The following is a 26,129-nucleotide window of genomic DNA, read 5'->3' on the forward strand; positions in this document are numbered from 1 at the left end:
TACCACCACCCAGACGCCGTTTAAGGGATAACACTACTTTGGCGAATAGCCAATCCGAGAACTACAAATGATAATTGTTGGGTGTTTGCCGGTTCGCCCATTTTCTGAATATCCCGAAAACGAATATATACCCATTTTCTGAATATCCCGAAAACGAATATATACCCATTTTCTGAATATCCCAAAAACGAATATCCACCCATTTTCTGAATATAAAGAAAATGAATGGTGCTTGGTAATAATTCTGGGTTTGGAGATTTCATTGTACTTCACTGTTAAATCCTTCACTAAAAATATTTGGTAGATTTATTCAAGTGAGTTTCTTAAGTTATCTTAGGGGGCGAAAACCATAATGCAGTGCGATCTGCCAAGTGAAATAGCATAATTCCAGTGTTTATGGTGATTGGAAGATATTTTTCAGTATTAGTTCTTGTGTTTCATGTTTCGCAGATTTGTGATTAAGTCGCTATGGTGTTTGTTATATGTTGGTTTCGACGAGGTTTGGTTTGAGTTAACATTATTAAACGCAGTTAATTGACAATCACTCCGAAGTATGAGTGTTGTTAAAAACACGAATTCCTCAAATTCAAGCTCTAAAAAGAAAGCGGGTGGGTTACTGCGGCAAGCAAAGTCGCGAAAGGATCATCCCGCAGATGTGGAACCAGTTACTGAGGACGAATTACTGCAAAGAGATTATATAACTCCTGATGATGCTCTAAGATTATCGAAAATAACAGAAAGTAAGATTTTGCGGCATAAATTTATATAATTCGGCTGTGACAGTTAGCATATGACCTTCAGATAAATTTTTATTTGGATAATTTAATTTATTTCCTTTTAATTTTAATCTTTCCTTTTCCTAGAAAGTTATTATTAAAGGATGATATGATGTGATGTGAATAATTTAATACGATTGTAGTTGGGGTAATAATCTAATCGTACATTCTGTATGTTACTCTGATCAGTGGCGATCCTAGATTGCCAAAGGGTGCTTGGCCCCCACCCTCATGATAAAAATAATGTGGATTTTTTACTGCTATGCGATGATTAATGCTTAATAACCCCCTGAAACACCGCACTATCCTTTCGGCCGTTCAAAAATGACTGCCACTGACTGATTTTAGGAATTAAATGATATTGGGCAAAATCACAATATATAAACGCAGTTTTTAATTAGGTATCAGAATTATTAATTTAAAGTGCAGCAACTAAGCATCGATAATTTCGCTTTTAATAGTATTTTGTTTGGATCGATGTATAATATTTAAAGACTAAATGCACAAGGCATAATATGTTAAGGGTTATATATGGTGTATTTACACCAATATTATATAGTCAATGTATAATTAACTCTTAAAAATTAGTATAATCAATCATTGCCCAAGTCAGTAATTTAATTTTGTTTTGACAGCTGATAAGAAGTTGATACATAGATCAGCTTTGTTCCTCTTGTCACAAGGAAAATATTTATACTAGAAATATTTATGCAGGCTTCACTTTTCACATATTCATTGAATATGAATTCTCAGGGAAAAAAAAAAAAAAGTTTGAACTTCTGAATTTATATGAATGCCAATGAGAACATTGTGAATAAAATGTTATACTCTTCCCCCACCCAAAAAGATGGCTTTTTGTTGGGGGGGGAGTGCCTATTGTTTTATTGACTGAATGTTAATTGATATATCAAAAAAGTAACAATCCCTTCATTGCTGCAGGCATTGGGTTATGCCGTGGCACAGTTAATGCTAACAGATGTCGAAGAGGAATTAAAATAGATGTCATTAAATGGATAATATACTCTGTATAACCACCAAACATAGTGTGCGTACTCTGTCAGAAAACCCTCAAGCATTTGTTCTGCCCAGATGCAGTATAAACTTCATGAATGTGCTTTTGAGACATCAGTACGGAAGCAATAAACTTTTGAGACTTTACGGAAGCAATAACCCTTCCCTTTACCCCTAATGGTAGTTACCTCTTTGAGTAAATCCCACTTCAGCACACTGTGATCACTGCCACCTAGTGTTTCATTTATCTGCAGATTCTTAATGCATGAAGAATCACTGCTGAAATCAAATCAAGAGTATTACTCCCTCTAGTTGCCTCCCGAACATGCTGATGTAGAAAACAATCATCCAATAAATCCACAAAAGCTCTGCTAATGTGTGAGTAACCAGCCCCCAAATTCCAGTCAATATCTGGGAAATTAAAATCTCCCATTATAAGACTCTCTGATTTACTGGCCCACTCTATTTCCCTGTACAGTTCCTTATTATACTCATCAGAGTCATTAGGCCTATAGCACACTCCTACTCTCAATTTTGATCTCCCAATGTTTATGGTGTGACATAAACATTGGGAGATCAAAATTGAGAGTAGGAGTGTGCTATAGGCCTAATGACTCTGATGAGTATAATAAGGAACTGTACTGGGAAATAGAGGGGGCCAGTAAATCAGAGAGTCTTATAATGGGAGATTTTAATTTCCCAGATATTGACTGGAATTTGGGGGCTGGTTACTCACACACTAGCAGAGCTTTTGTGGATTTATTGGATGATTGTTTTCTACATCAGCATGTTCGGGAGGCAACTAGAGGGAGTAATACTCTTGATTTGATTTTCAGCAGTGATTCTTCATGCATTAAGAATCTGCAGATAAATGAACCACTAGGTGGCAGTGATCACAGTGTGCTGAAGTGGGATTTACTCAAAGAGGTAACTACCATTAGGGGTAAAGGGAAGGGTTATTGCTTCCGTAAAGGCGACTATGATGGACTGAGACAGTATTTAAATTCTATACAGTGGGACCAACTGATGATGTTACCAACAGCAAATTCAAAATGGGAAGCATTCAAAGAACTTATCTTGGAAGCTACTAGGCTTTACATACCAACTAAGAAATATTGTTCAAGGTTCAGGCCTAAATGGATGTCAGATGAACTAATGAGGTATATGGCAGAGAAGAAATATGCATGGGATACATACAAATTAACACATGACACAGAAGCCTATGATAGATACAAGTTGATATGCAACCAAGTTACAAAGGAGGTTAGGCAGGTGAAGGCAGATTACGAGAAATCCTTGGCAAGGGATGCAAAGAAAAACAGCAAAGAGTTCTTTACTTATGTAATCTCTAGAAGGAAGGGGATGAATCAGATTGGTCCACTTGATATTGATGGGTCAACTGTTGATGATCCTGCTCAGGTAGCTAACAAACTAAATGAATATTTTGCATCGACATTCACACATGAGGAGTTATTCAGCGAGGGGAATGCCAGAGGTGTATTCAACTCTAGCAGTAAGCTACAGAATCTTGAAATAACTGGGAGTAAAGTGGAGGAGAAACTGTTGAAGATAAACACAAGAAAGGCACCCGGGGTGGATGGGATCTATCCAGTTATATTAAAGGAGGCAGCAAAGGAAGTAAGCAAACCCTTAGCCATAATTATGAGAGCTTCCTTGGACTCAGGGGAGGTACCCATAGACTGGAAATGTGTAAAAGTGACCCCAATTCACAAAGGAGGATCAAAGGCTGACACAAGTAATTATAGACCTGTGAGCTTAACTTCTGTTCCAGGAAAATTAATGGAGGCACTGGTTAAAGAAGCACTGCAGGATCATTTAGACAAGACTTCAGTTATAGCTCAGACACAGCATGGTTTTGTTAAGGGGAAGTCTTGCCTGACCAACTTGATTGGATACTATGATGCAGTCACAAAAGAACTGGATGCAGGGAATAACTTTGATATTATATACTTGGATCTTAGAAAGGCTTTTGATACTGTTGCACATGGAAGACTGCTACACAAATTGGAGCAGTGTGACATTGGAGGCAAATTGCTGCTATGGATAAAGGGGTGGTTGAGGGGGAGAAGACAGAGAGTGGTAATCAATGGACACTGCTCATCGTGGACTGATGTCATTAGTGGAGTCCCTCAGGGCTCAGTGTTGGGTCCATTATTGTTTTCTGTATTTATAAATGATATTGATGATGGTATATCAAGCTTAATGTCCAAGTTTCCAGACGATACAAAGGTTAGCAGGGTTGTCAAGGACACTACTGACACTATGCTGCTGCAACAGGATCTGGAAAGGTTGAGCAGATGGGCTGAGAGGTGGCAAATGAAGTTTAACATTGACAAATGTAAAGTACTACACATGGGAAACAGCAACCCCAGAGCAACGTATCAACTCTGTGGTACTACACTGACAGTGGTAGAGAATGAAAGGGACTTGGGGGTGGTTGTGCAGGCAGATATGAAATTCTCTGAGCAGTGCAGACGGGCTGCAAGAGTAGCTCATGGAGTATTGTCAATGATATACAGGAATTTTTCCAGCAGGGATAAGGAGGTGATTATTCCATTGTATAAGGCGATGGTCAGGCCACACCTAGAGTACTGTATACAGGTCTAGAGGCCTCATTTCAAGGAGGATGTAGAGCTGCTGGAACGAGTACAGAGAAGGGCAACAAGATTAGTGAATGGAACAAAGGGGTGCTCTTACGAAGAAAGGCTTAAGTTTTGCAAATTACAGTGTCTGGAGACTAGGCACCAGCGAGGTGATCTGATAGAGGTGTATAAAGCCTTGCATGGTTTAAGCATGCTCAATGCTGATGGGATTCTTCCTCTAGCTCAGAAAAATCACCTGAGAGGGCATAAATTCAAATTGAGGAAAGACAGATGTAGGATAGACATGCGGAAATTTGCTTTTAACCAGCGGGTGGTTGGTTGGTTGGTGGAACAGACTTCCATCCCTTGTGGTGGAGGTTGATAGCCTAAATAAGTTTAAGGCTCAGCTGGACAGGTATTTTGAACGAACAGAGGGGTGAAGTGGAAGTGGGTTGTGTTTTTTTTTTTTTTTTTTTTGGCTGATGCTGCATAAGCTTGCTTTCTTGCATCAAATGCCTCTACTAATGCTAGTACATTATAAGCCGGTAGGCGCCTCCGTAGCCAGATCGGCAGGAGTGGCAGTGCGTAGCACACGCTTCTTGATTAGACCGGGGTTCGAGCTCGTGACCACCAAAATACGGAGGATGCGGAAAGGTCAGGGAATGACCACCGCATATCCCCGGAGCAATATGGCCTAAGTTGCTAATGCTCCTAAAAACCAAAAATAACATAAGCCAGTATGGGTCATAACTTGGAACTTAGGAATTTTAGTATGTGACATTTTGATTGATATTCTATCAGTAAGCTTTCTATGTGTGGTGTTGCTGTAACTTATCAGAATATTGCAAACTCCACTGAGGCAGAGTTATTCAGAAATGTAGGTAATATCTTAATGGAAAAAAAAAAAAAAGAAATATATTCATATATATGTATACAGTAGAATGTCAGTTATCCAGAAGTCAGTTATCTGGAATAATTTGAAAGGCTAATTTTTCTTCTTTTTTTTTTTATTAATGAGACAGATGTTTATTATGTTACGAGAGTATTTCTATCTGTATTTTTTTTTTTTTTTTTTTTTTTCACCGTATATCTGGTGAAATGTTTGATTAGGAAACCATGAGTAGTTGAATGAAGAGAACATATATTGTTCTCTTCATTTCATATTATGTTTAGTTTAGCTCCAGATTCGGTAATCTTAATAATATCATCCCAAAACTGTGCAAAGTATTATTTTACTCAGTTTTTTTACAGTAAAATGTCAATGAAAAGAAGCAGCGCTAAAATAGGCAGAAAAACAGGAAGAATGCATTATAATCAAAGGGATATTGTTAAGGAACTTGAGATTTAGTAGCAAAAATATAGGTCATAAGAAACAAAACAAAAAATGATCGAACATTATTTTAAAAAATTACTTTAAATTTTTTTCTACGTAAAATTTTCAGTAAAAATACCTGTCGGAATATATATACATATGTAAATGTGCAAACTTTTATGTATACGTTATTATTTTTTAAATTAAATAAATTCATTTTTTTCACGATATTTAAAGTCTTTTTCTTTTATCTGAATACATCATAACAGAATTTATTTAATCTTACCTTATGTTCAATTATCTGGAAAATTTGGCTATCTGGAAGATGTTTGACATTAATTATTCCAGATAACTGATACTCTACTGTGTGTGTGTGTGTGTGTGTGTGTGTATATATATATATATATATATATATATATATATATATGGACAGTCTCACAAACTTGGAGAAAATGTTCAGCAAACCTTCAGGGAATGTGGAGAAAATATCATTCAGCAGGTCCTAGAGGCAACAGTAACATCCATTATTTGAATGGATGTTACTGTATCAACCAATGGATGATAAATTCATCCATTTGTTGAATTTGAAAGTGTCTGCAATTCCGCCCACACATGATAGGAGGGAGTATATGATGAGAGCCTTGTCGATCAATTCGGCCCTGGAAAGATTGTGCAAGGCTCAAGGGGTAGAATATTTTTTAGCCTGGACTGTACTTGTTAACAGGAGAGATTGCTTCTACAGGGATGGGATACACTTAAATAGAAAGGGTGCAAGAATATTTGCTGATGCTATCGAGGCAGTGTTAGGTGGGTCAGAAAACTGCTAGCTTGGGGGGATACAAGGACTGATACAAGGATAAACAGTAGCCACCGGCAGAGGTGAAAGTGATTCTTGCATTGCTTCTATTGGAATGAACAAAAGTCTGAAAAGCAAGATGCAGGATATTTCAGAGACTGCTGGGAGTCATTGCGGTACAAGTAAACACATGGGTTGTGTTAGGGTAGCTAAAAATAGAAACAGGTGCATGTATACTTTGAGTGTACACCAATGCTAGGAGTTTAGTAAATATTTTTTCATGAATTTGAGGTATTGCTCAAAACATCAAAGGCAGATATTGTTGGGATATCTGAGACGTGGTGTCACACAGATATAAGGAATGCAGAACTTGAATTTGGGGAGTACAATGTGTACAGAAAGGATGGATAGGAAGGGAGGTGGAGTTATGCTATTAGTTAAGAAACATATAAAATCAAAGGAAGTGATGAGGGCTGATGACCCTCCTATGTGTGTGTCCTGTGGCACAGTTTTAACGATTAGACACCTTTTAATTGACTGTCCAGATTTTAGCAATATCCGTCTTACCGCTTTTAATCATCTGACTGAGCCGTATACACTCAGTCAGATTTTATCTGACAATGACAACGTATCGGTTGTTTTTAGCTATTTTAAATTAATAAAAGTTTTTAATTGTATTTAATTTATGTTATTGTTACGTTTTTATTGATTTATTTTTTATATCATTGTTATTATATATATGGACATGGTGGCCTTACTAATTAGGTCACCGAGAATTTAAGAAAAAAAAAAAAAAAATTTAAATATTACCTAGTCTTGGCGCATCATAGCCGTAGTTGCTAATGCGCCAAAAAAAATCCAAACAAACCAAACCAAATCCAAGGAAGTGAAGCCAGTCGACATCGCTGGAAAGTGCAGTATCAAGTCAATTTGGTGTGACATAAGCACTGGGAGATCAAAATTGAGTAGGAGTGTGCTATAGGCCTAATGACTCTGATGAGTATAATAAGAAACTGTACAGGAAATAATGTACGGGAAATAGTGGGCCAGTAAATCAGAGAGTCTTATAATGGAGGAATTTTAATTTTCCCAGATATTGACTGGAATTTGTGGGCTGGTCACACACACTAGCAAGGCTTTTGTGGATTTATTGGATGATTGTTTTCTACATCATGTTCGGGACGCAACTAGAGGGAGTAATACTCTTGATTTGATTATCAGTAGTGATTCTTCATGCATTAAGAATATGCAGATAAAGGAACCACTAGGTGGCAGTGATCACACTGTGCTGAAGTGGGATTTACTCAAAGAGGTAACTACTGTTAGGGGTAAAGGGAAGGGTTAATGCTTTCGTAAAGGCGACTATGATGGTCTGAGACAGTATTTAAATTCTATACAGTGGGACCAACTGATGATGTTACCAACAGCAAATTCAAAATGGGAAGCATTCAAAGAACTTATCTTGGAAGCTACTAGGCTTTACATACCAACTAAGAAATATTGTTCAAGGTTCAGGCCTAAATGGATGTCAGATGAACTAATGAGACATATGGCAGAGAAGAAAAATGCATGGGATACATACAAATTAACAAGTGACACAGAAGCCTATGATAGATACAAGTCGATCTGTAACAAAGTTACAAAGGAGGTTAGGCAGGCGAAGGCAGATTACGAGAAATCTTTGGCAAGGGATGCAAAGGAACACAGCAAAGAGTTCTTTACTTATGTATACTCTAGAATGAAGGAGATGAATCAGATTGGTCCACTTGATATCGATGGGTCAACTGTTGATGATCCTACTCAGGTAGCTAACAAACTAAATGAATATTTTGCATCAATATTCACACATGAGGAGTTATTCAGCAAGGGGAATGCCAGAGGTGTATGCAACTCTGGCAGTAAGCTAGAGAATCTTGTAATAACTGAGAGTAAAGTGGAGGAGAAATTGTTGAAGATAAATACAAGAAAGGCACCCGGGGTGGAATGGATCTATCCAGTTATATTAAAGGAGGCAGCAAAGGAAGTAAGCAAACCCTTAGCCATATTTATGAGAGCTTCCTTGCACTCAGGGAAGGTACCCATGGACTGGAGATGTGTAAATGTGACCCCAATTCACAAAGGAGAATCAAAGGCTGATCCTCCTTTCAAAGGCTGATCACAGGTCTATAATTACACAAGTAATTATAGACCTGTGAGTTTAACTTCTGTTCCAGGAAAATTAATGGAGGCACTGGTTAAAGAAGCACTGCAGGATCATCTAGACAAGACTTCTCAGTTATGAAGTCTTGTCTAGATGATCATGGTTAAGGGAAAGTCTTGCCTGACCAATTTGATTGGATACTATAATGCAGTCGCAAAAGAACTGGATGCAGGGAATAACTTTGATATTATATACTTGTATCTTAGAGAGGCTTTTGATACTGTTGCATATGGAAGACTGCTGCACAAATTGGAGCAGTGTGGCATTGGAGGCAAATTGCCGCTATGGATAAAGGGGTGGTTGAGGGGGAGAAGACAGAGAGTGGTAATCAATGGACACTGCTCATCGTGGACTAATTTTATTAGTGGAGTCCCTCAGGGTTCAGTGTTGGGTCCATTATTGTTTTCTGTATTTATAAATGATATTGATGATGGTATGTCAAGCTTAATGTCCAAGTTTGCAGACGATACGTAGGTTGGCAGGGTTGTCAAGGACACTACTGACACTTTGTTGCTGCAACAGGATCTGGGAAGGTTGAGCGGATGGGCTGAGAGGTGACAAATGAAGTTTAACATTGACAAATGTAAAGTACTACCTATGGGAAACAGCAACCCCCAGAGCAACGTATCAACTAGACAGTGGTAGTGAATGAAAGGGACCTGGAGTGGTTGTGCAGGCAGATAAGAAGTTCGCTGAGCAGTGCAGACGGGCTGCAAGAATAGCTCACGGTGTATTGTCAATGATATACCGTAATGTTTCTTGCAGGGATAAGGTGATTATTCCCTTGTATAAGGCAATGGTCAGGCCACACCTAGAGTACTGTATACAGGTCTGGAGGCCTTATTTCAACAAGGATGTAGAGGTGTTGGAACGAGTACAGAGAAGGGCAACAAGATTAGTGAATGGAACAAAGGGGTGTTCTTACGAAGAAAGGCCTAAGTTTTGCAAATTACAGTGTCTGGAGATTAAGCACCAAGCGAAGTGATCTGATAGAGGTGTATAAAGCTTTGAATGGTTTCAGCATGCTCAATGCTGTTGGGATTCTGCGTCTTGCTCAGAATAATCACCTGAGAGGGCATAAATTCAAATTGAGGAAAGACAGATGTAGGATAGACGTGAGGAAATTTGCCTTTAGCCAAGCGGGTGGTTGGTTGGTGGGACAGAGTTCAATCCCTTGTCGTGGAAGTTGATAGCCTAAATAAGTTTAAGGCTCAGCTGGACAGGTGTTTTGAACGAACACAGGGGGGGGGGGGGTAAAGTGGAAGTGGTTTTTTTTTTTTTTTTTTTTGTCTGATGCTGAATAAGCTTGCTTTCATGCATCAAATGCCTCTACTAATGCTTATTTCATCATCCTTACATAGGGAGCTGAAGATTTTGGTTCAGTTAGTAGAGTAGCTGTGCATAAGCCCAATATCACCAATGTGAAAAGGCGTTTGGAGTGGCTCAGTTACCGACATTAGTGAATTAAGGAGTGGAAGCAGTGAACAACTCACTGGCTAAAAGAAAACTTCCTACAATTTAGTAGGAACCTCTTCTTCCTCTGTAATTTGAATTTATGGCTCCTAGGCAATGGGGAGCTGTGAATATTTTAACAATGGGCTTGCAGTTTTTCCGACTTTCTACCGAGTAAATCTGATTGGTCACGGAAGTGATGTCATCTGCGGCTTCTGCTAGAGGTGCTTCCCATGTTCGCACTACTTGTAGTGTGATTAGAGCTCGTGACGCATTTTTCGTGACCGAGGGCGGATTTAGGGGAGTGGACAGATGCGGCTTATTACCCCCTTAAGGTAAAGGGGGCATATGTGTAAACCATTCCTAGGCCTTTTTAAAAAAAAAAAACCTTAAAAACCTGTTCGTAATGCCTCGCCTTATGATAATAACTGGATATGACAATGTCTGGAGTTCTAAACCTTTTGTACTTTTTGAATAGTATGACGTCACAACCATGCTTCCTGAAGTTACTACTGCAGTAAGTATGATTGCAGTACAAATATTTGTCAACAATTTCTTTTTTTGTCTTGCATTTTCGTTAAATTCCATTGTTAGGATTCCCTACCAGCTGCATATGTCGCTTCAACTACAAGATCAGTACATCAGTCGGTGCTATTTTACAGAGATATTTAGATACGTTGCACTCGCAAGTATACATCTCTTACTTTAGTTATCATAAATCCATTGTATCTTGTCTTCCAGAAATTATGAAAATCTGTGAATGATCAATAAAATATTTACAATAAAAAAACTCTTATTTCGTAATCGATTTATACAAAGCAAAATACCTAAAAGAAACGCGAAGGATGTTTCGAATAAACGTCTACTGCGTGTGCTCGGCACAAACAATTTTTTATTCGTCCTTTTTTTTAACAACAAGAGAAATATAATGGATACATTTTTTCATGATAAACTTTTAATATTGAGAATAAAAAATAACATGAAACATTTCCCATATTATAAATAACATAAAAATTATCACAAAACATTCCACAATATAAAAATAAATATTACATAAAAAACAAACTTTCTAGAAAAAGTACATAAAAAATCATTGATTACATGAAAAAATTTATTTCACAAATATTCAAGAGAAATTTATTCTAAAAATTGCCACTTTTTTTTTTTTTTTTTTTTTAAGTAAACCCCAAACACGAGAGGTATCAGAACCTATAGTACTTAGTACCGTGCTTGGGTTGGAGGTTGAGAAGATGAAAGAAGATATTTGTTGACATTGGACTTGAACTTCTGTAGACTGTAATTTTCAGGAAATACGTATGAAGGAAGGCTGTTCCAGAAAACGGCAGTTGAATGAATAAACGAGGAAGATGAAAAGTTGGTTCTGTGAGTTTGAAGTTGGACAGTAAATGGATGTTGGCTGGTGTTCTGACTGTTTTGAAAGAGAGAGCAGGAATTATAGAAGCCAATTCAGAAGAACAGTGCCCATGGAAGTATCTGTAGAAGAGGCATGCAGCAGAAACAGTGCGTCTATGAGAGAGTGAGTGGAGAGACTCCGTTAGAGATAAATCATTAATTAACCTAATTGACCTCTTCTGAATGGAATAAAGAAGCCTGAGAGAGGTTTTGGGGGCACCACCCCAGATGTGGGAACAATATTCCATGACAGGGCGGATTTGTGATTTATACAGAGTGAGCAGCTGTTTGAAAGAAAAGTAACGCTGAGAGCGAAAGAGAAAACCAAGTTTTTTAGATGCAGAGGAAGCAATATTTGTAATTTGCTTGTACCAAGAGAGAGAGATTAGAAGTCAGGTTAATCCCCAAAAGGGATATACGGAGTATATCCCTTTTGGGGATTACTGTATACCCAAAATCGGAGTATAACTAAAGATAACCATAGGAGCAAAAGAATTTTTTTTGTGAGATATAAGACAAGACTGAGTTTTAGCATTAGTAGAGGCTTATAATGCAAGAAAGCAAGCTTATACAGCATCAGCCAAAAAAAAAAAAACCTTCCACTTCCCTCTTTCGTTCGAATTACCCGTCCAGCTGAGCCTTAAATTTATTTAGGCTATCAACTTCCACAACAAGGGATGGAAGTCTATTCCACCAACCAACCACCCTTTGGCTAAAGGCAAATTTCCGCACATCTATCCTGCATCTGTCTTTCCTCAATTTGAATTTATGCCCTCTCAGGTGATTATTCTGAGCAAGAGGCAGAATCCCATTGCATTGAGCATGCTCAAACCATTCAAGGCTTTATACACCTCTATCAGATCACCTCACCGGTGCCTAGTCACCACCAGATGCTGTAATTTGCAAAACGTAGACCTTTCTTCGTAAGAGCAACCCTTTGTTCCATTCACTAATCTTGTTGCCCTTCTCTGTACTCATTCCAGCAGCTCTACATCCTTCTTTAAATGAGGCCTCCAGACCTGTATACAGTACTCAAGGTGTGGCCTGACCATTGCCTTATACAAGAGAATAATCACCTCCTTATCCCTACTAGAAAAATTCCTGTATATCATAGATAAGTGACCATGAGCTACTCTTGCAGCCCATCTGCACTGCTCAGAGAACTTCATATCTGCCTGTACAATTACCCCCAGGTCCTTTTCATTCTCTACCACTGTCAGTGTAGTACCACAGAGGTGATATGTTGCTCTGGGGTTGCTGTTTCCCATACTTTACATTTGTCATTGTTAAACTTCATTTGCCACCTCTCAGCCTATTTGCTCAACCTTTCCAGATCCTGTTGCAGCAGCATAGCATCAGTAGTGTTCTTAATAACCCTGCCAACCTTTGTATTATCTGCAAACTTGGACATTAAACTTGATATACCATCATCAATATTATTTATAAATACGAAAACAATAATGGACCCAACACTGAACCCTGAGGGACTCCACTAATAACATTAGTCCAAGATGAGCAGTGTTCATTGATTACCACTCTGTCTTCTCCCCCCAACCACCCTTTTATCCATAGCAGCAATTTGCCTCCAATGCCACACTGCTCCAATTTGTGCAGCAGTCTTCCATGTGCAACAGTATCAAAAGCCTTTCTAAGATCCAAGTATATAATATCAAAGTTATTCCCTGCATCCAGTTCTTTTGTGACTGCATCATAGTATCCAATCAAATTGGTCAGGCAAGACTTCCCTTTAACAAAACCATGCTGTGTCAGAGCTATAACCGAATTCTTGTCTAGATGATCCTTCAGTGCTTCTTTAACTAGTACCTCCATTAATTTTCCTGGAACAGAAGTTAAACTCAGAGGTCTATAATTACTTGTGTCAGCCCCTGATCCTCCTTTGTGAATTGGGGTCACAGTTTCTCATCTCCAGTCTATGGGTACCTCCCCTGAGTCCAAGGAAGCTCTCATAATTATGGCTAAGGGTTTGCTTACTTCCTTTGCTGCCTCCTTTAATATAACTGAATAGATCTCATTCACCCCCAGGTGCCTTTCTTGTGTTTATCTTCAACAATTTCTCCTCCACTTTACTCTCAGTTATTACAAGATTATCTAGCTTACTGCCAGAGTTGCATACACCTCTGGCATTCCCCTCGCTGAATAACTCCTCGTGTGTGAATGGTGATGCAAAATATTCATTTAGTTTGTTAGCTACCTGAGCAGGATCATCAACAGTTGAACCATCGATATCAAGTGGACCAATCTGATTCATCCCCTTCCTTTTAGAGTTTACATAAGTAAAGGACTCTTTGCTGTTTTTCTTTGCATCCCTTGCCAAAGATTTCTCGTAATCTGCCTTCGCCTGCCTAACCTCCTTTGGAACTTGGTTACAGATCAACTTATATCTAGCATAGGCTTCTGTGTCACGTGTTCATTTATGTGTATCCCATGCATTTTTCTTCTCTGCCATATGTCTTATTAGTTCATCTGATATCCATTTAGGCCTAAACCTTGAAAAATATTTCATAGTTGGTATGTAAAGCCTGGTATGTAGCTTCCAAGATAAGTTCTTTGAATTCTTCCCATTTTGAATTTGCTGTTGGTAACATCATCAGTTGGTCCCACTGTATAAATTTAAATACTGTCTCAGACTATCATAGTTGCCTTTACGAAAGCAATAACCCTTCCCTTTACCGCTGATGGTAGTTACCTCTTTGAGTAAATCCCACTTCAGCATACTGTGGTCACTGCCACTATGTGGTTTCTGTATCTGCAGATTCTTAATGCATGAAGAATCACTACTGATAATCAAATCAAGAGTATTACTCCCTCTAAGTGCCTCCTGAGCATGCTGATGTAGAAAACAATCATCTAATAAATCCACAAAAGCCTTGCTAGTGTGTGAGCGACCCACACACAAATTCCAGTCAATGAAGGGTTGAAGATGTCAGGTAAGTGAAGGGTCAATGAAAGGTTTAGAAGGGTTGAAATCAACTAAGTTGTGTTTTCTCCACTGGAGAAATACCTGAAGATTGGCATTTAAGGAATTGGTAGCAGATTTTCGAGAAGTTGAAGCTGATTGAGCAGGGCAAGGTTTCTCGAAATGGAAAGTAGAATGCAATGTGCTATCATCAGCAAAACTATGGATAGGATTTCCAGTCAAGGGAAGAAGGTCATTAATATATAAGAGGAAAAGAGTGGGGGGATGAACTGAACCTTGGGGGACACCGGCATTAGTGGAGAAGTTAGAAGACAGAGAGCCATCTACCATCACCCTCAGTGAGCGATCAGAGAGAAAACTGGATAACCAATTACTAAAACCAGTTGGCAAACCATAAGATGGAAGCTTGTTTAGAAGACCTTTATGCCAAACATGATTGAAAGCCTTTGAGATGTCAAGAGCAACTACTTGTGTTTCACTGAATCTTTCCATTGAATTAGTCCAAAAATGTGTAACGTAAGCCAGAATATCACCAGTGGATGGACACTGATGGAAGGTTTCTAGGTAGTTTAAGAGTTGGCGGTTAATTGATTTCTCCATTACTTTAGAAAGAGTAGAAGTAATTGCAATGGGACGATAATTGGATGGTAGGGATTTGTCATCCTTTTTAGGAACTGGCTGGATATGAGCAAATTTCCGAGCAGAAGGAAAAACACCTTTGGAATAATAAAGTGAAAAAAGGCGGCAAAGAACAGGAGTATGCTGAGGAGCACAGATTTTGAGAACAAGTGGAGAAATACCATCGGACCTGGGGCTTTCTTAGCATTAAGATTCATCAAAATCCTTCTGACATCCTTTTGGCAGAAAACCACAGGAGGCATTGAGTGGCGCGTGTCGGGAATGGTGGGAGGTGTTTTACCAAGATCATTAATACATGAGTTGGAAGAAAAATGGGATGCTAGCAGGTCAGCTTTATCCTTGGCTGAAGTGACAACAGAACCATCTGGTTTGGACAAAGGTGGGAGCAGAGATGGGCAAAAGTTGCGGCCAATAGCTTTGGCAAAAGACCAGAATGCTCGGCTAACGTTAGGGCAAGAAGCAAGTTTTCTACTGTTAGCCTGTTCCAACTAGTTTGGACTGATTAATAACTGCTTTACAATTGTTGCGAGCTTTGGTGTAGGCAGAAAATGAAACTGAAGAATTAGAAACAAGCCAATGACAATATGAAACATTCTTCTCTTGAACAGTGTTAACACATTTATTGGAAAACCAAGGTTTACATAAAGGATGAAATTTTAAAGTGGAGTGTGGGATAAAGAATTCCATTTCTGCAAGAATAATTTCAATGACAAGAACTGAGCAAACGTTGACATCAGAAGTTTTAAAACAGTAATCCGACCAAGGAAAAGAAGAAAAGGTATCTCACAGGTCATCCCATTTTGCATTCTTGTAATGCCAAACAACATGAGGTTGTGAATAGCCATGAGATAAAGGCTCCAGCAACCCACCGATTAACATAAGGCTTTTGCATTCCACGGAACTCTATGTTAGTTGAAATTTCCCCCATGCTTGTGCAGCACTCGCAGCTGTGCTCGCTGAATTGATTGATCAAAAAAGAAATGTTCAATGAACATGTGAATAGAATTATTTATCGTATTTATTCAATTTTTTATCTCATGCACAGGAAAAGTTAAAAAAGCGTGCAATTTAAAAAATTGCAAAATTATAAAATTACAAAAAAAGAGAGGAGACAAGCATAATGTTAGTATGTTTTACCTCTCAAGCATCGTTGCCAGAATCGATGCCTTCAGCTGATAAGTACTGTGGGCTGTGGAGATTTAGAAGGAGTTGGTCCCTCAACCTTACGAAGGAACATTAATGGAAGACTGGACGGTGGCTTTTTTCGTTTCATTATAGATTTCTTTGTAGCAAGCAAGCATATCATTCACCCCACTGTTAACTTTTAAGAATCATTCGCTGTCAAGATCCATCTTCTCAAACCTCAGCATTGCCATCTCTCTGGTGATGAACGTCTCGGCTTCTCATTTGTTTCATCTTGAGCTTCGTCAGCATTTTCTTCTTTCACTATCTCTGCCTGCAAGTCAATAAGTTCTTCGTTAGATAATTCTTCCCCTTCTTTCTCTATTAACTGCTCCACGTTTTTGCCAACAACCTCCAACTGAAGTAGCTCTGCAACTTTTACAATCTTATCTGTAACCTCTTCATATGAGTCATCTTTTTCAAACCCTTCGAAGCCTTTTATGTGCTGCGGGCATATTTTCTTCCATGCGCCATTTAAACAACTTTTAGTAATTTCTGCCCAGGCCTTATTAATGTTTAAGATGGCGTGGTAAATATTGTAAGATTTCTAAAAGTCTCTTAACATAATTTTTCTCGCCGTTTACTGCAGACAATGCTGGATGGTTGGTTGAGTGAAGTCGTGTTTGGCGGTAGAAATATGACTCTCTCGTTCGAATTGAAATCATCTATATGCGTAGGAAGTACAGGAGTATTATCTGATAGAAACAAAATCTTGAAAGGAATGTCGTCTTTACAATATTTTTCAACCTCGGGAATGAAGCAGCATTTAAACCAATCCTCAAAGAGAGATATTGTTATCCATGTTCTCTGGTTTGATCGGAAATGCTCGCATAGGGTGGCTTTTTGATGCCCTTAAATTCACGGGGATTTCCAGAATGGTACACAAGTAGTGGTATTAAGTTGTAATCTCCCTCTGCGTTAGCCCCAAACAAGAGCCTGGCCCTATCTTTTGAAGCCTTGAAACCTGGCAATGTCTTTTCCTCTTTGGCAATGTACGTTTGATCCGACATTATTTTCCAATATAGAGCAGTCTCGTCATATCCAATAAAGAGTTATTCTTGCTGCATTGAATAGCCACCTTCATCAATTTTTTCCAACACATCACAAAATTTCTCTGCAGCTGCAGAATCGGCACTGGTGACTTCACCGCATATTTTAATGTTTTGGAAACCAGCGCGATGCTTGAACCTAATAAACTGCCTGTTGCTTGCCACGAACTTGGTGTGGGGTTTGCTCTACTTATTGTTAACAGGAGGACTACTTCTACAGGGATGGGATACACTTAAATAGAAAGGGTGCAAGAATGTTTGCTGATGCTATCGAGGCAGTATTAGGTGGGTCGGAAAATTGCTAGATTGGGGAGATACAAGGACTAATAGATTAACAGTAGCCACTGGCAGAGGTGAAAGTGATTCTTGCACTGCTTCTATTGGAATGAGCAGCAGCCTGGAAAATAAGATGCAGGATATTTCAGAGACTGCTGGGAATCATTGGGGTACAAGTAAACACATGGGTTGTGTTAGGGTAGGTAAGAAAAAGAACAGGTGCGTGTATACTTGCGTGTACACCAATGCTAGGAGTTTAGTAAATAAATTTGATGAATTTGAGGTATTGCTCAAAACATCAAAGGCAGATATTGTTGGGATTTCAGAGACGTGGTGTCACACAGATATAAGGAATGCAGAACTGGAATTTGGGGAGTACAATGTCAACAGAAAGGATAGACAGGATAGGAAGGTAGGAGGGGTTATGCTATTAGTTAAGAAACACATAAAATCCAAGGAAGTGAAACCAGTCAACATCTCTGGACAGTGCAGTGTCGAGTCAGTTTGGTGTAACATAAGCATTGGGAGATTAAAATTGAGAGTAGGAGTGTGCTATAGGCCTAATGACTCTGATGAGTATAATAAGAAACTGTACAGGGAAATAGAGTGAGCCAGTAAATCAGAGAGTCTTATAATGGGGGATTTTAATTTCCCAGATATTGACTGGAATTTGGGGGCTGGTCACTCATACACTAGGAAGGCTTTTGTGGATTTATTGGATGATTGTTTTCTACATCAGCATGTGTGGGAGGCAACTAGAGGGAGTAATACTCTTGATTTGATTATCAGTAGTGATTCTTCATGCATTAAGAATCTGCAGATAAATGAACCACTAGGTGGCAGTGATCACAGTGTGCTGAAGTGAGATTTACTCAAAGAGGTAACTACCATTAGGGGTAAAGGGAAGGGTTATTGCTTTCGTAAAGGTGACTACGATGGACTGAGACAGTATTTAAATTCTATACAGTGGGACCAACTGATGATGTTACCAACAGCAAATTCAAAATGGGAAGCATTCAAAGGAAAGCATTCAAGCATTCTTGGAAGCTACTAGGTTTTACATACCAACTAAGAAATATTGTTCAAGGTTTAGGCCTAAATGGATGTCAGATGAACTAATCAGACATATGGCAGAGAAGAAAAATACATGGGATACACATAAATGAACACTTGACACAGAAGCCTATGATAGATACAAGTTGATCTGTAACCAAGTTACAAAGGAGGTTAGGCAGATGAAGGTAGATTACGAGAAATCTTTGGCAAGGGTTACAAAGAAAAACAGCAAAGAGTTCTTTACTTATGTAAACTCTAGAAGGAAGGGGATGAATCAGATTGGTCCACTTGATATCGATGGGTCAACTGTTGATGATCCTGCTCAGGTAGCTAACAAACTAAATGAATATTTTGCATTGACATTCACACATGAGGAGTTATTCAGCGAGGGGAATGCCAGAGGTGTATTCAACTCTGGCAGTAAGCTAGAGAATCTTGTAATAACTGAGAGTAAAGTGGAGGAGAAATTGTTGAAGATAAACACCAGAAATGCACCTCGGGTGGATGGGAGCTATATTAAAGGAGGCAGCAAAGGAAGTAAGCAAACCCTTAACTATAATTATGAGAGCTTCCTTGGACTCAGGGGAGGTACCCATGGACTGGAGATGTGCTAATGTGACCCCAATTCACAAAGGCGGATCAAAGAGGACCAATTCAAGTAATTATAGACCTGTGAGTTTAACTTCTGTTCCCAGAAAATTAATGGAGGCACTGGTTAAAGAAGCACTGCAGGATCATCTAGACAAGACTTCAGTTATAGCTTCGACACAGCATGGTTTTGTTAAGGGGAAGTCTTGCCTGACCAATTTGATTGGATACTATGATGCAGTCACAAAAGAACTGGATGCAGGGAATAACTTTGATATTATATACTTGGATCTTAGAAAGGCTTTTGGTACTGTTGCACATGGCAGACTGCTGCACAAATTGGAGCAGTGTGGCATTGGAGGCAAATTGCTGCTATGGATAAAGGGATTGTTGAGGGGGAGAAGACAGAGAGTGGTAATCAATGGACACTGTTGATCGTGGACTAATGTTATTAGTGGAGTCCCTCAGGGTTCAGTATTGGGGGTCCATTATTGTTTTCTGTATTTATAAATGATATTGATGATGGTATATCAAATTTAATGTCCAAGTTTGCAGTCGATACGAAGGTTGGCAGGGTTGTCAAGGACACTACTGACGCTATGCTGCTGCTGCAACAGGATCTGGAAAGGTTGAGCAGATGGGCTGAGAGGTGGCAAATGAAGTTTAACATTGACAAATGTAAAGTACAGTAAACCTCCGCTATTCGCGGTATCTGTATTCGCGGTTTCGCGTATTCGCGATCGCCGATTTAATATAAAATGAAACCTAAAAAAATGTGAATTTTAAAGCGCCGTGAATATTTTCTGCCATAAAAAACATGGGCTTGGCTAAAATTATCTTTCCCGGTCAAAACAGCGCTCAGTGGGTGGGGGGAGAGGGGGTAAAAAAATCGCGAGCGTGGATGTTTCTCGCTAATCCTTGTTCAGTATGTGTTATGCGTTTGTCATGGAAGGTTTTGTCGTTTGGTTTTAATTTATATGTTTATAAATTGAATAAATTTATCAATTTATAAATTGATATGCTTACAAAAATGATAAATCTACCATTTTGCAGTGTAAAACAGACTTTTTCGAGTGTGTTAACGGAAGAAAGTGACTTTATTGTGGACAAGTTCTTTCTAACCCCTACAAAAATATGGCTACGAATAAAAAGAGAAATGTGAAAATATCAAAGAAGGTAATGACATTAGCGAATAAAATTGAGTTATTAGACAAAATTTCTAATGGTGAAAGTGTGTCCTCAGTGGCAAAACATTATAAAATCAATGAGTCAACAGTACGATCAATCAGGAAATCGGAAGAAAAAATCTGCCGTAGTGTCCGTGAAAACGCACTAATTGCTTCAAAAATTTGCTCTGTAACTTGTGATGTTAAATTAGAAAAAATGGAAAAGTTTTAAATCTGTGGATAGAAGACCGAACTCAAAATAAAATTCTGTTAAGTTCACTCATCATTCGCGAAAAGGCAAAACTCCTTTATCAACACTTTAGCGAAACTGGTGATAGCACTGGCGGGATGTTTTTTTTTTGCTAGCAAGCAAAGGTGCTGGTTTGAAAGATTTGTTTGAAATTTCTAATAAATATTACATTTAATATTAAATTGTTTCTTATTTTCATTTTGATGCCATATGCTTGCATTTCACTATGTACTGTCTATGTACATAGTCATATTATGAAGGTTCATATAATACATACATAGACAAAATTTTAGACTAGTTTTTCTTATATATTTCATACTTTGGAACGGAACCCCTTTATTACTATGGGAGCCATAACTCAGTATTCGCGTTTTCGGTATTCGCGACATTCCTCAGGAACGTAACCCCCTCAAATAGCGGGGGTTTACTGTACTACATATGGGAAACAGCAACCCCAGAGCAACGTATCAACTCTGTGGTACTACACTGACAGTGGTAGAGAATGAAAGGGACCTGGGGTGATTGTGCAGGCAGATATGAAGTTCTCTGAGCAGTGCAGACAAACGGGCTGCAAGAGTAGCTCATGGTGTATTGTCAATGATATATAGCAATCTAGCAGGGATAAGGAGGTGATTATTCCCTTGTATAAGGCAATGGTCAGGCCACACCTAGAGTACTGTATACAGGTCTGGAAGCCTCATTTCAAGAAGGATGTAGAGCTGCTGGAACGAGTACAGAGAAGGGCAACAAGATTAGTGAATGGAACAAAGTAGTGCTGTTACGAAGAAAGGCTTAAGTTTTGCAAATTACAGTGTCTGGAGATTAGGCACCGGCGAGCTGATCTGATAAAGGTGTATAAAGCCTTGAATGGTTTGAGCATGCTCAGTGCTGATGGGATTCTTCCTGTTGCTCAGAATTATCACCTGAGAGGGCATAAATTCAAATTGAGGAAAGACAGAAATAGGATAGACGTGCGGAAATTTACTTTTAGCCAACAGGTAGTTGGTTGGTGGAACAGACTTCCATCCCTTGTCGTGGAAGTTGATAGCCTAAATAAATGTAAGGCTCAGCTGGACAGGTATTTCGAATGAACGGAGGGGTGAAAGGGAAGTGGTTTTTTTTTTTTTTGGCTGATGCTGCATAAGCTTGCTTTCTTGCATCATATGCCTCTACTAATGCTAATGGCAGTTGAGTTGCGTTGAGCAAGGGAGAAATAATGAAGCCGAGTTTAACTATCATCAAATAAGGATGTTGTTATATCAGAGAAACATCTATCTGAGAAGCTACTGAGAGATTGTAAAACTGTAGAGGCAGTTTGTATTTATCCGGTTATAGTGAAAAATCAGGCTGGTCAGTGCATCCAGTCATCAGTAATATTAATGAGATCATTGTTAGATTCAGGGATTATTTCCTTGAACATGCCAGCATCTCCCAATCCATAAGAGAGAAGCTAAAGAAGTGATGGCCAGTTATGGAGCTGTGTGTTTGACTTTTATTGTTGGTAAGATTATGTAATCTTTGATTAAAGATACAACATAGGATCTTGACAAAAATTGTATCCCGAGTGATCTCAGCATAGTTTTATGAAGGAGAGATTCCTGATAAATATGTTGCTATCATGAGGTTATAATGTAGTTTATGCATGAAACAACTCTGACATTATACAAGGTAGTTCATAAGTAAGGAAATATGTTTGACTGTAAATAAGAATGCTATTTGAATATATGTTAATGAATGCTAACACAATAAAAAGTGCATATATATAAACTTTAAAAAAGAAAAAAATTTCATTATCTCTTCAATTTGGCCGCCACTTTGGTCATTGGAAAATCAGTGTCACATGACATGGCACATTCCTTAGAAATATTCCCAGATTCTCTTAACTATTTACTGATGAAGAGACCTGTGTTATTCACACTACATGATTACTTTTTGCGGTGATTCTTAAAGGATAAAGAATTACTAACGCTGTCTTTTAAAAATCTCCACAAAACAAGTAATCATACAGGTTTGGTTTGGTTTGGTTTTTTTTTTTTTTTTTTTTTTAGGAGCATTAGCAACTAAGGCCATATTGCCCTCGGGATATGAGGTGGTCATTACCTGACCTTTCCGCATCCTCCGTATTTGGTGGTCACGGCTCGAACCCTGGTCTAATCAAGAAGTGTATGCTACACACTGCTGCTCCTGCCCACCTGGCTACGGAGGCGCCAATCATGTAGTATTAAATCTGAGGAGTGCAGTGGCAACACAATGGAACCCTGTATGCTGTCTGATTCGTTAACTTGAGAAATTGGTCTAAGAATGTGCAGGTGTGATTTTTATTGATTTTGTAGTGCATTAATGGAATGATTGGTCCACAAAACAAGTGATATCTGGTTTGTAACACAAACACAGATATCACTTATGGCCAAAAACTGTTCAGCAAATTTCAGTCTTCTGAGTCTACCTCATTCAGATTTTTTTTATCAACATGGGATGATAAAACTTGTGTTTAAATTGCTTTATGATTCTGTTTAAACTTGTTTCAGGTATATTAAATTCTGTACTTTGCTTTCTTTGAGATTTTTTTTTTTTTTCAGATTTATTTTTGTATCCTCTCTTACAAGTTTCAAATTGGTATGGCACTGTTCCCACTTCATCAAACTTCTTCACAATTTGCTTTATGTTCTTTATTGTGGCGGTTTTTATATCCAAAAAACTTCTTGAACCGGCATTCAACTTCTGCAGCATTTTCAGACCCTGAGTGGCAAACAAGTGATCATAATGATTTCCAAAACAATTTGAAAGCCTTCTCTTCAATTGACTGATTAAAGAGATTATTAAAGCAGCCCTTAATGTACAAAGTTATTTATTTTGGGCTCCTTCAAGAAAGGAAAAATCTTTCTTTTTGTATTTTATATACAAAAGTCAGAATCGTGTGTTGGATCTGCTGTAGTCTTTCCAGACACTATTATATCTCAGCAGATTCTTCCTGAGTCTAGCATGCTATAGAGCATGCCTTGGATCACATTAGAATTTATCAATATCAAAGGTTAATAATGTATTCCAATGCTTTGAGTATATTACAGGCTTTATTATCTTTGAGACAACTCCCATCCAATTCTCTGTCAGGTTCAGCAGAAGACACATTCTCTTTATGAACACCAGTTTGATATTTGGTACTAGAATCCACTTCCACTGGATTCTAGTTACATTATGATAATGGGAAATGAATTAGCTGACATGGCAGCCCAATCAGCAAGTCCCGCTAACAATCTTTGCCTGTCAGTCCGCTATATAGTCTACAGGCAAATAATACACAACACGATATACTCGCAATGGCAAGAACCGTGGCATAGAGAGAGAGAACCAATAAATTATACAGGTAATTCCTGACTTTATGAGTTAATTTGTTCCTGTTGCACGCTCATAAAGCAAACTCATAAAGCAGGAATTTTTTTTCCCATAGACAATGTTAAAAATAGGGCTTACGTTCTCAACAATGAAATTAGTTAGCTAATTAGTTTTTGTTTAAACAATGATTGATTTATCCAAAGAAATGAAAACGTTGCCTGTAATATCAAGCAAATTATAATAATAAAGAAATTTATTTATGACTTACAAATGTTAAAGAATGTTTATTCTTCATCATCATCTTGACTAAATGCACACTCATTGTTGGCTCAGCACTCGTTGGTTTATTGCACAAGGAGTCATCTTCAGAAATGCTTCAAGAGGCATTAGTTTCTGAGATAATCTCTTTTCTTTATAAATTTCAATAGCATGTATAAACATTTTTTAATGGAGTAACAAGTTTACGAAGCTTAAAAAAAAAGGAATGAAGAGAATATTCTAGAGGGGAAACACATTTCACCATAATAACATAAAAAACCACATAATTCCAGCTATCGGTATTTTTGCAAATGCAACATCAAGTTTACTACCCCTTTATAATTGCTTTCAGTAACAGAAAATTCTTAAAGCCCAATAAACCAAAAACTGCAAATTTTTATTGTTTTATGGTAGTGACCTCCAGAAAATATGCTTTAGAAAAATATTACAAAGCCGTTAAAAATTGGTTCTTATAACAGAATGTATGATAACGATGAAAGTGTAGTTCATTTTAATGATTTGAATTGGTAACTAATACAATTTACCCTATAAAAACGACCTTTTAGAGAGTTATATAGTGAAAATTTCAACTTCCGAGGTCATGGAACGAATTATCAAAAAACAATGTTTTAGCATTAGCATTAGTAGAGGCATATGATGCAAGAAAGCAAGCTTATTCAGCATCAGCCAAAAAAAAAAAACACACCACTCCCATTTCACCCCTCTGTTCGCTCGAAATACCTGTCCAGTTGAGCCTTAAATTTGTTTAGGCTATCAACTTCAACAACAAGTGATGGAAGTCAGTTCCACCAACCAACCACCCGCTGGCCAAAGGCAAATTTCCGCACATCTATCTGACATCCGTCCTTCCTCAATTTGAATTTATGCCCTCTGAGCTGATTATTCTGAGCAAGATGAAGAATCCCATTGGCATTGAGCATGCTCAAACCATTCAAAGCCTTATACACCTCTATCAGATCACCTCGCCGGCGCCTAGTGTCCAGACTCTGTAATTTGCAAAACTTAAGCCTTTCTTCGTAAGAGCAACCCTTTGTTCCATTCACTAATCTTGTTGCCCTTCTCTGTACCCGTTCCAGCAGCTCTACATCCTTCTTGAAATGAGGCCTCCAGACCCGTATACAGTACTCAAGATGTGGCCTAACCATTGCCTTATACAAGGGAATAATCACCTCCTTATCCCTGCTAGAAAAATTCCTGTATATCATTGACAAGACACCATGAGCTACTCTTGCAGCTCGTCTGCACTGCTCAGATCTGCCTGCACAATTACCCCCAGGTCCTTTTCATTCTCCACCACTGTCAGTGTAGTACCGCAGAGTTGATACATTGCTCTGGGGTTACTGTTTCCCATATGTAGTACGTTACATTTGTTAATGTTAAACTTCATTTGCCACCTCTCAGCCCATCTGTTCAACCTTTCCAGATCCTGTTGCAGCAGCATAGCGTCAATAGTGTCCTTAACAACCCTGCCAACCTTTGTATCATCTGCAAAATTGGACATTAAACTTGATATCCCATCATCAATATCATCCATAAACACCGAAAACAACAACGGACCCAACACTGAACCCTGAGGAACTCCACTAATAACATTAGTCCACGTTGAGCAGTGTCCATTGATTACCACTCTCTGTCTTCTGCCACTCAACCATCCCCTTATCCATAGCAGCAATTTGCCTCCAATGCCACACTGCTCCAATTTGTGCAGCAGTCTTCCATGTGCAACAGTATCAAAAGCCTTTCTAAGATCCAAATATATAATATCAAAGTTATTCCCTGCATCCAGTTCTTTTGTGACTACATCATAATA

At 38.4% G+C, this 26,129-nt stretch overlaps 1 protein-coding gene across 3 annotated transcripts in view; it reads left to right on the plus strand.

Annotated features, from left to right (window-relative positions):
- Window positions 1-387: 387 nt before the first annotated feature.
- Window positions 388-26,129, plus strand: part of unc-119 (unc-119 lipid binding chaperone) — a 225,841-nt gene continuing 200,099 nt past the window's right edge. For 2 of the 3 annotated variants that reach the window (XM_090388897.1, XM_090388906.1), the window contains exon 1: window positions 388-740. In XM_090388897.1, the coding sequence (XP_090245023.1) occupies window positions 554-740 (187 nt within the window). In that variant the 5' untranslated portion in view covers window positions 388-553. The remainder of the gene's footprint in view (window positions 741-26,129) is intronic. The other variant, XM_090388888.1, reaches the window with a different exon arrangement.

Source organism: Mastigoproctus giganteus, chromosome 2 (assembly GCF_048544385.1).
Source record: "Mastigoproctus giganteus isolate SK-2022 chromosome 2, ASM4854438v1, whole genome shotgun sequence".
NCBI lineage: Eukaryota > Metazoa > Arthropoda > Arachnida > Uropygi > Thelyphonidae > Mastigoproctus > Mastigoproctus giganteus.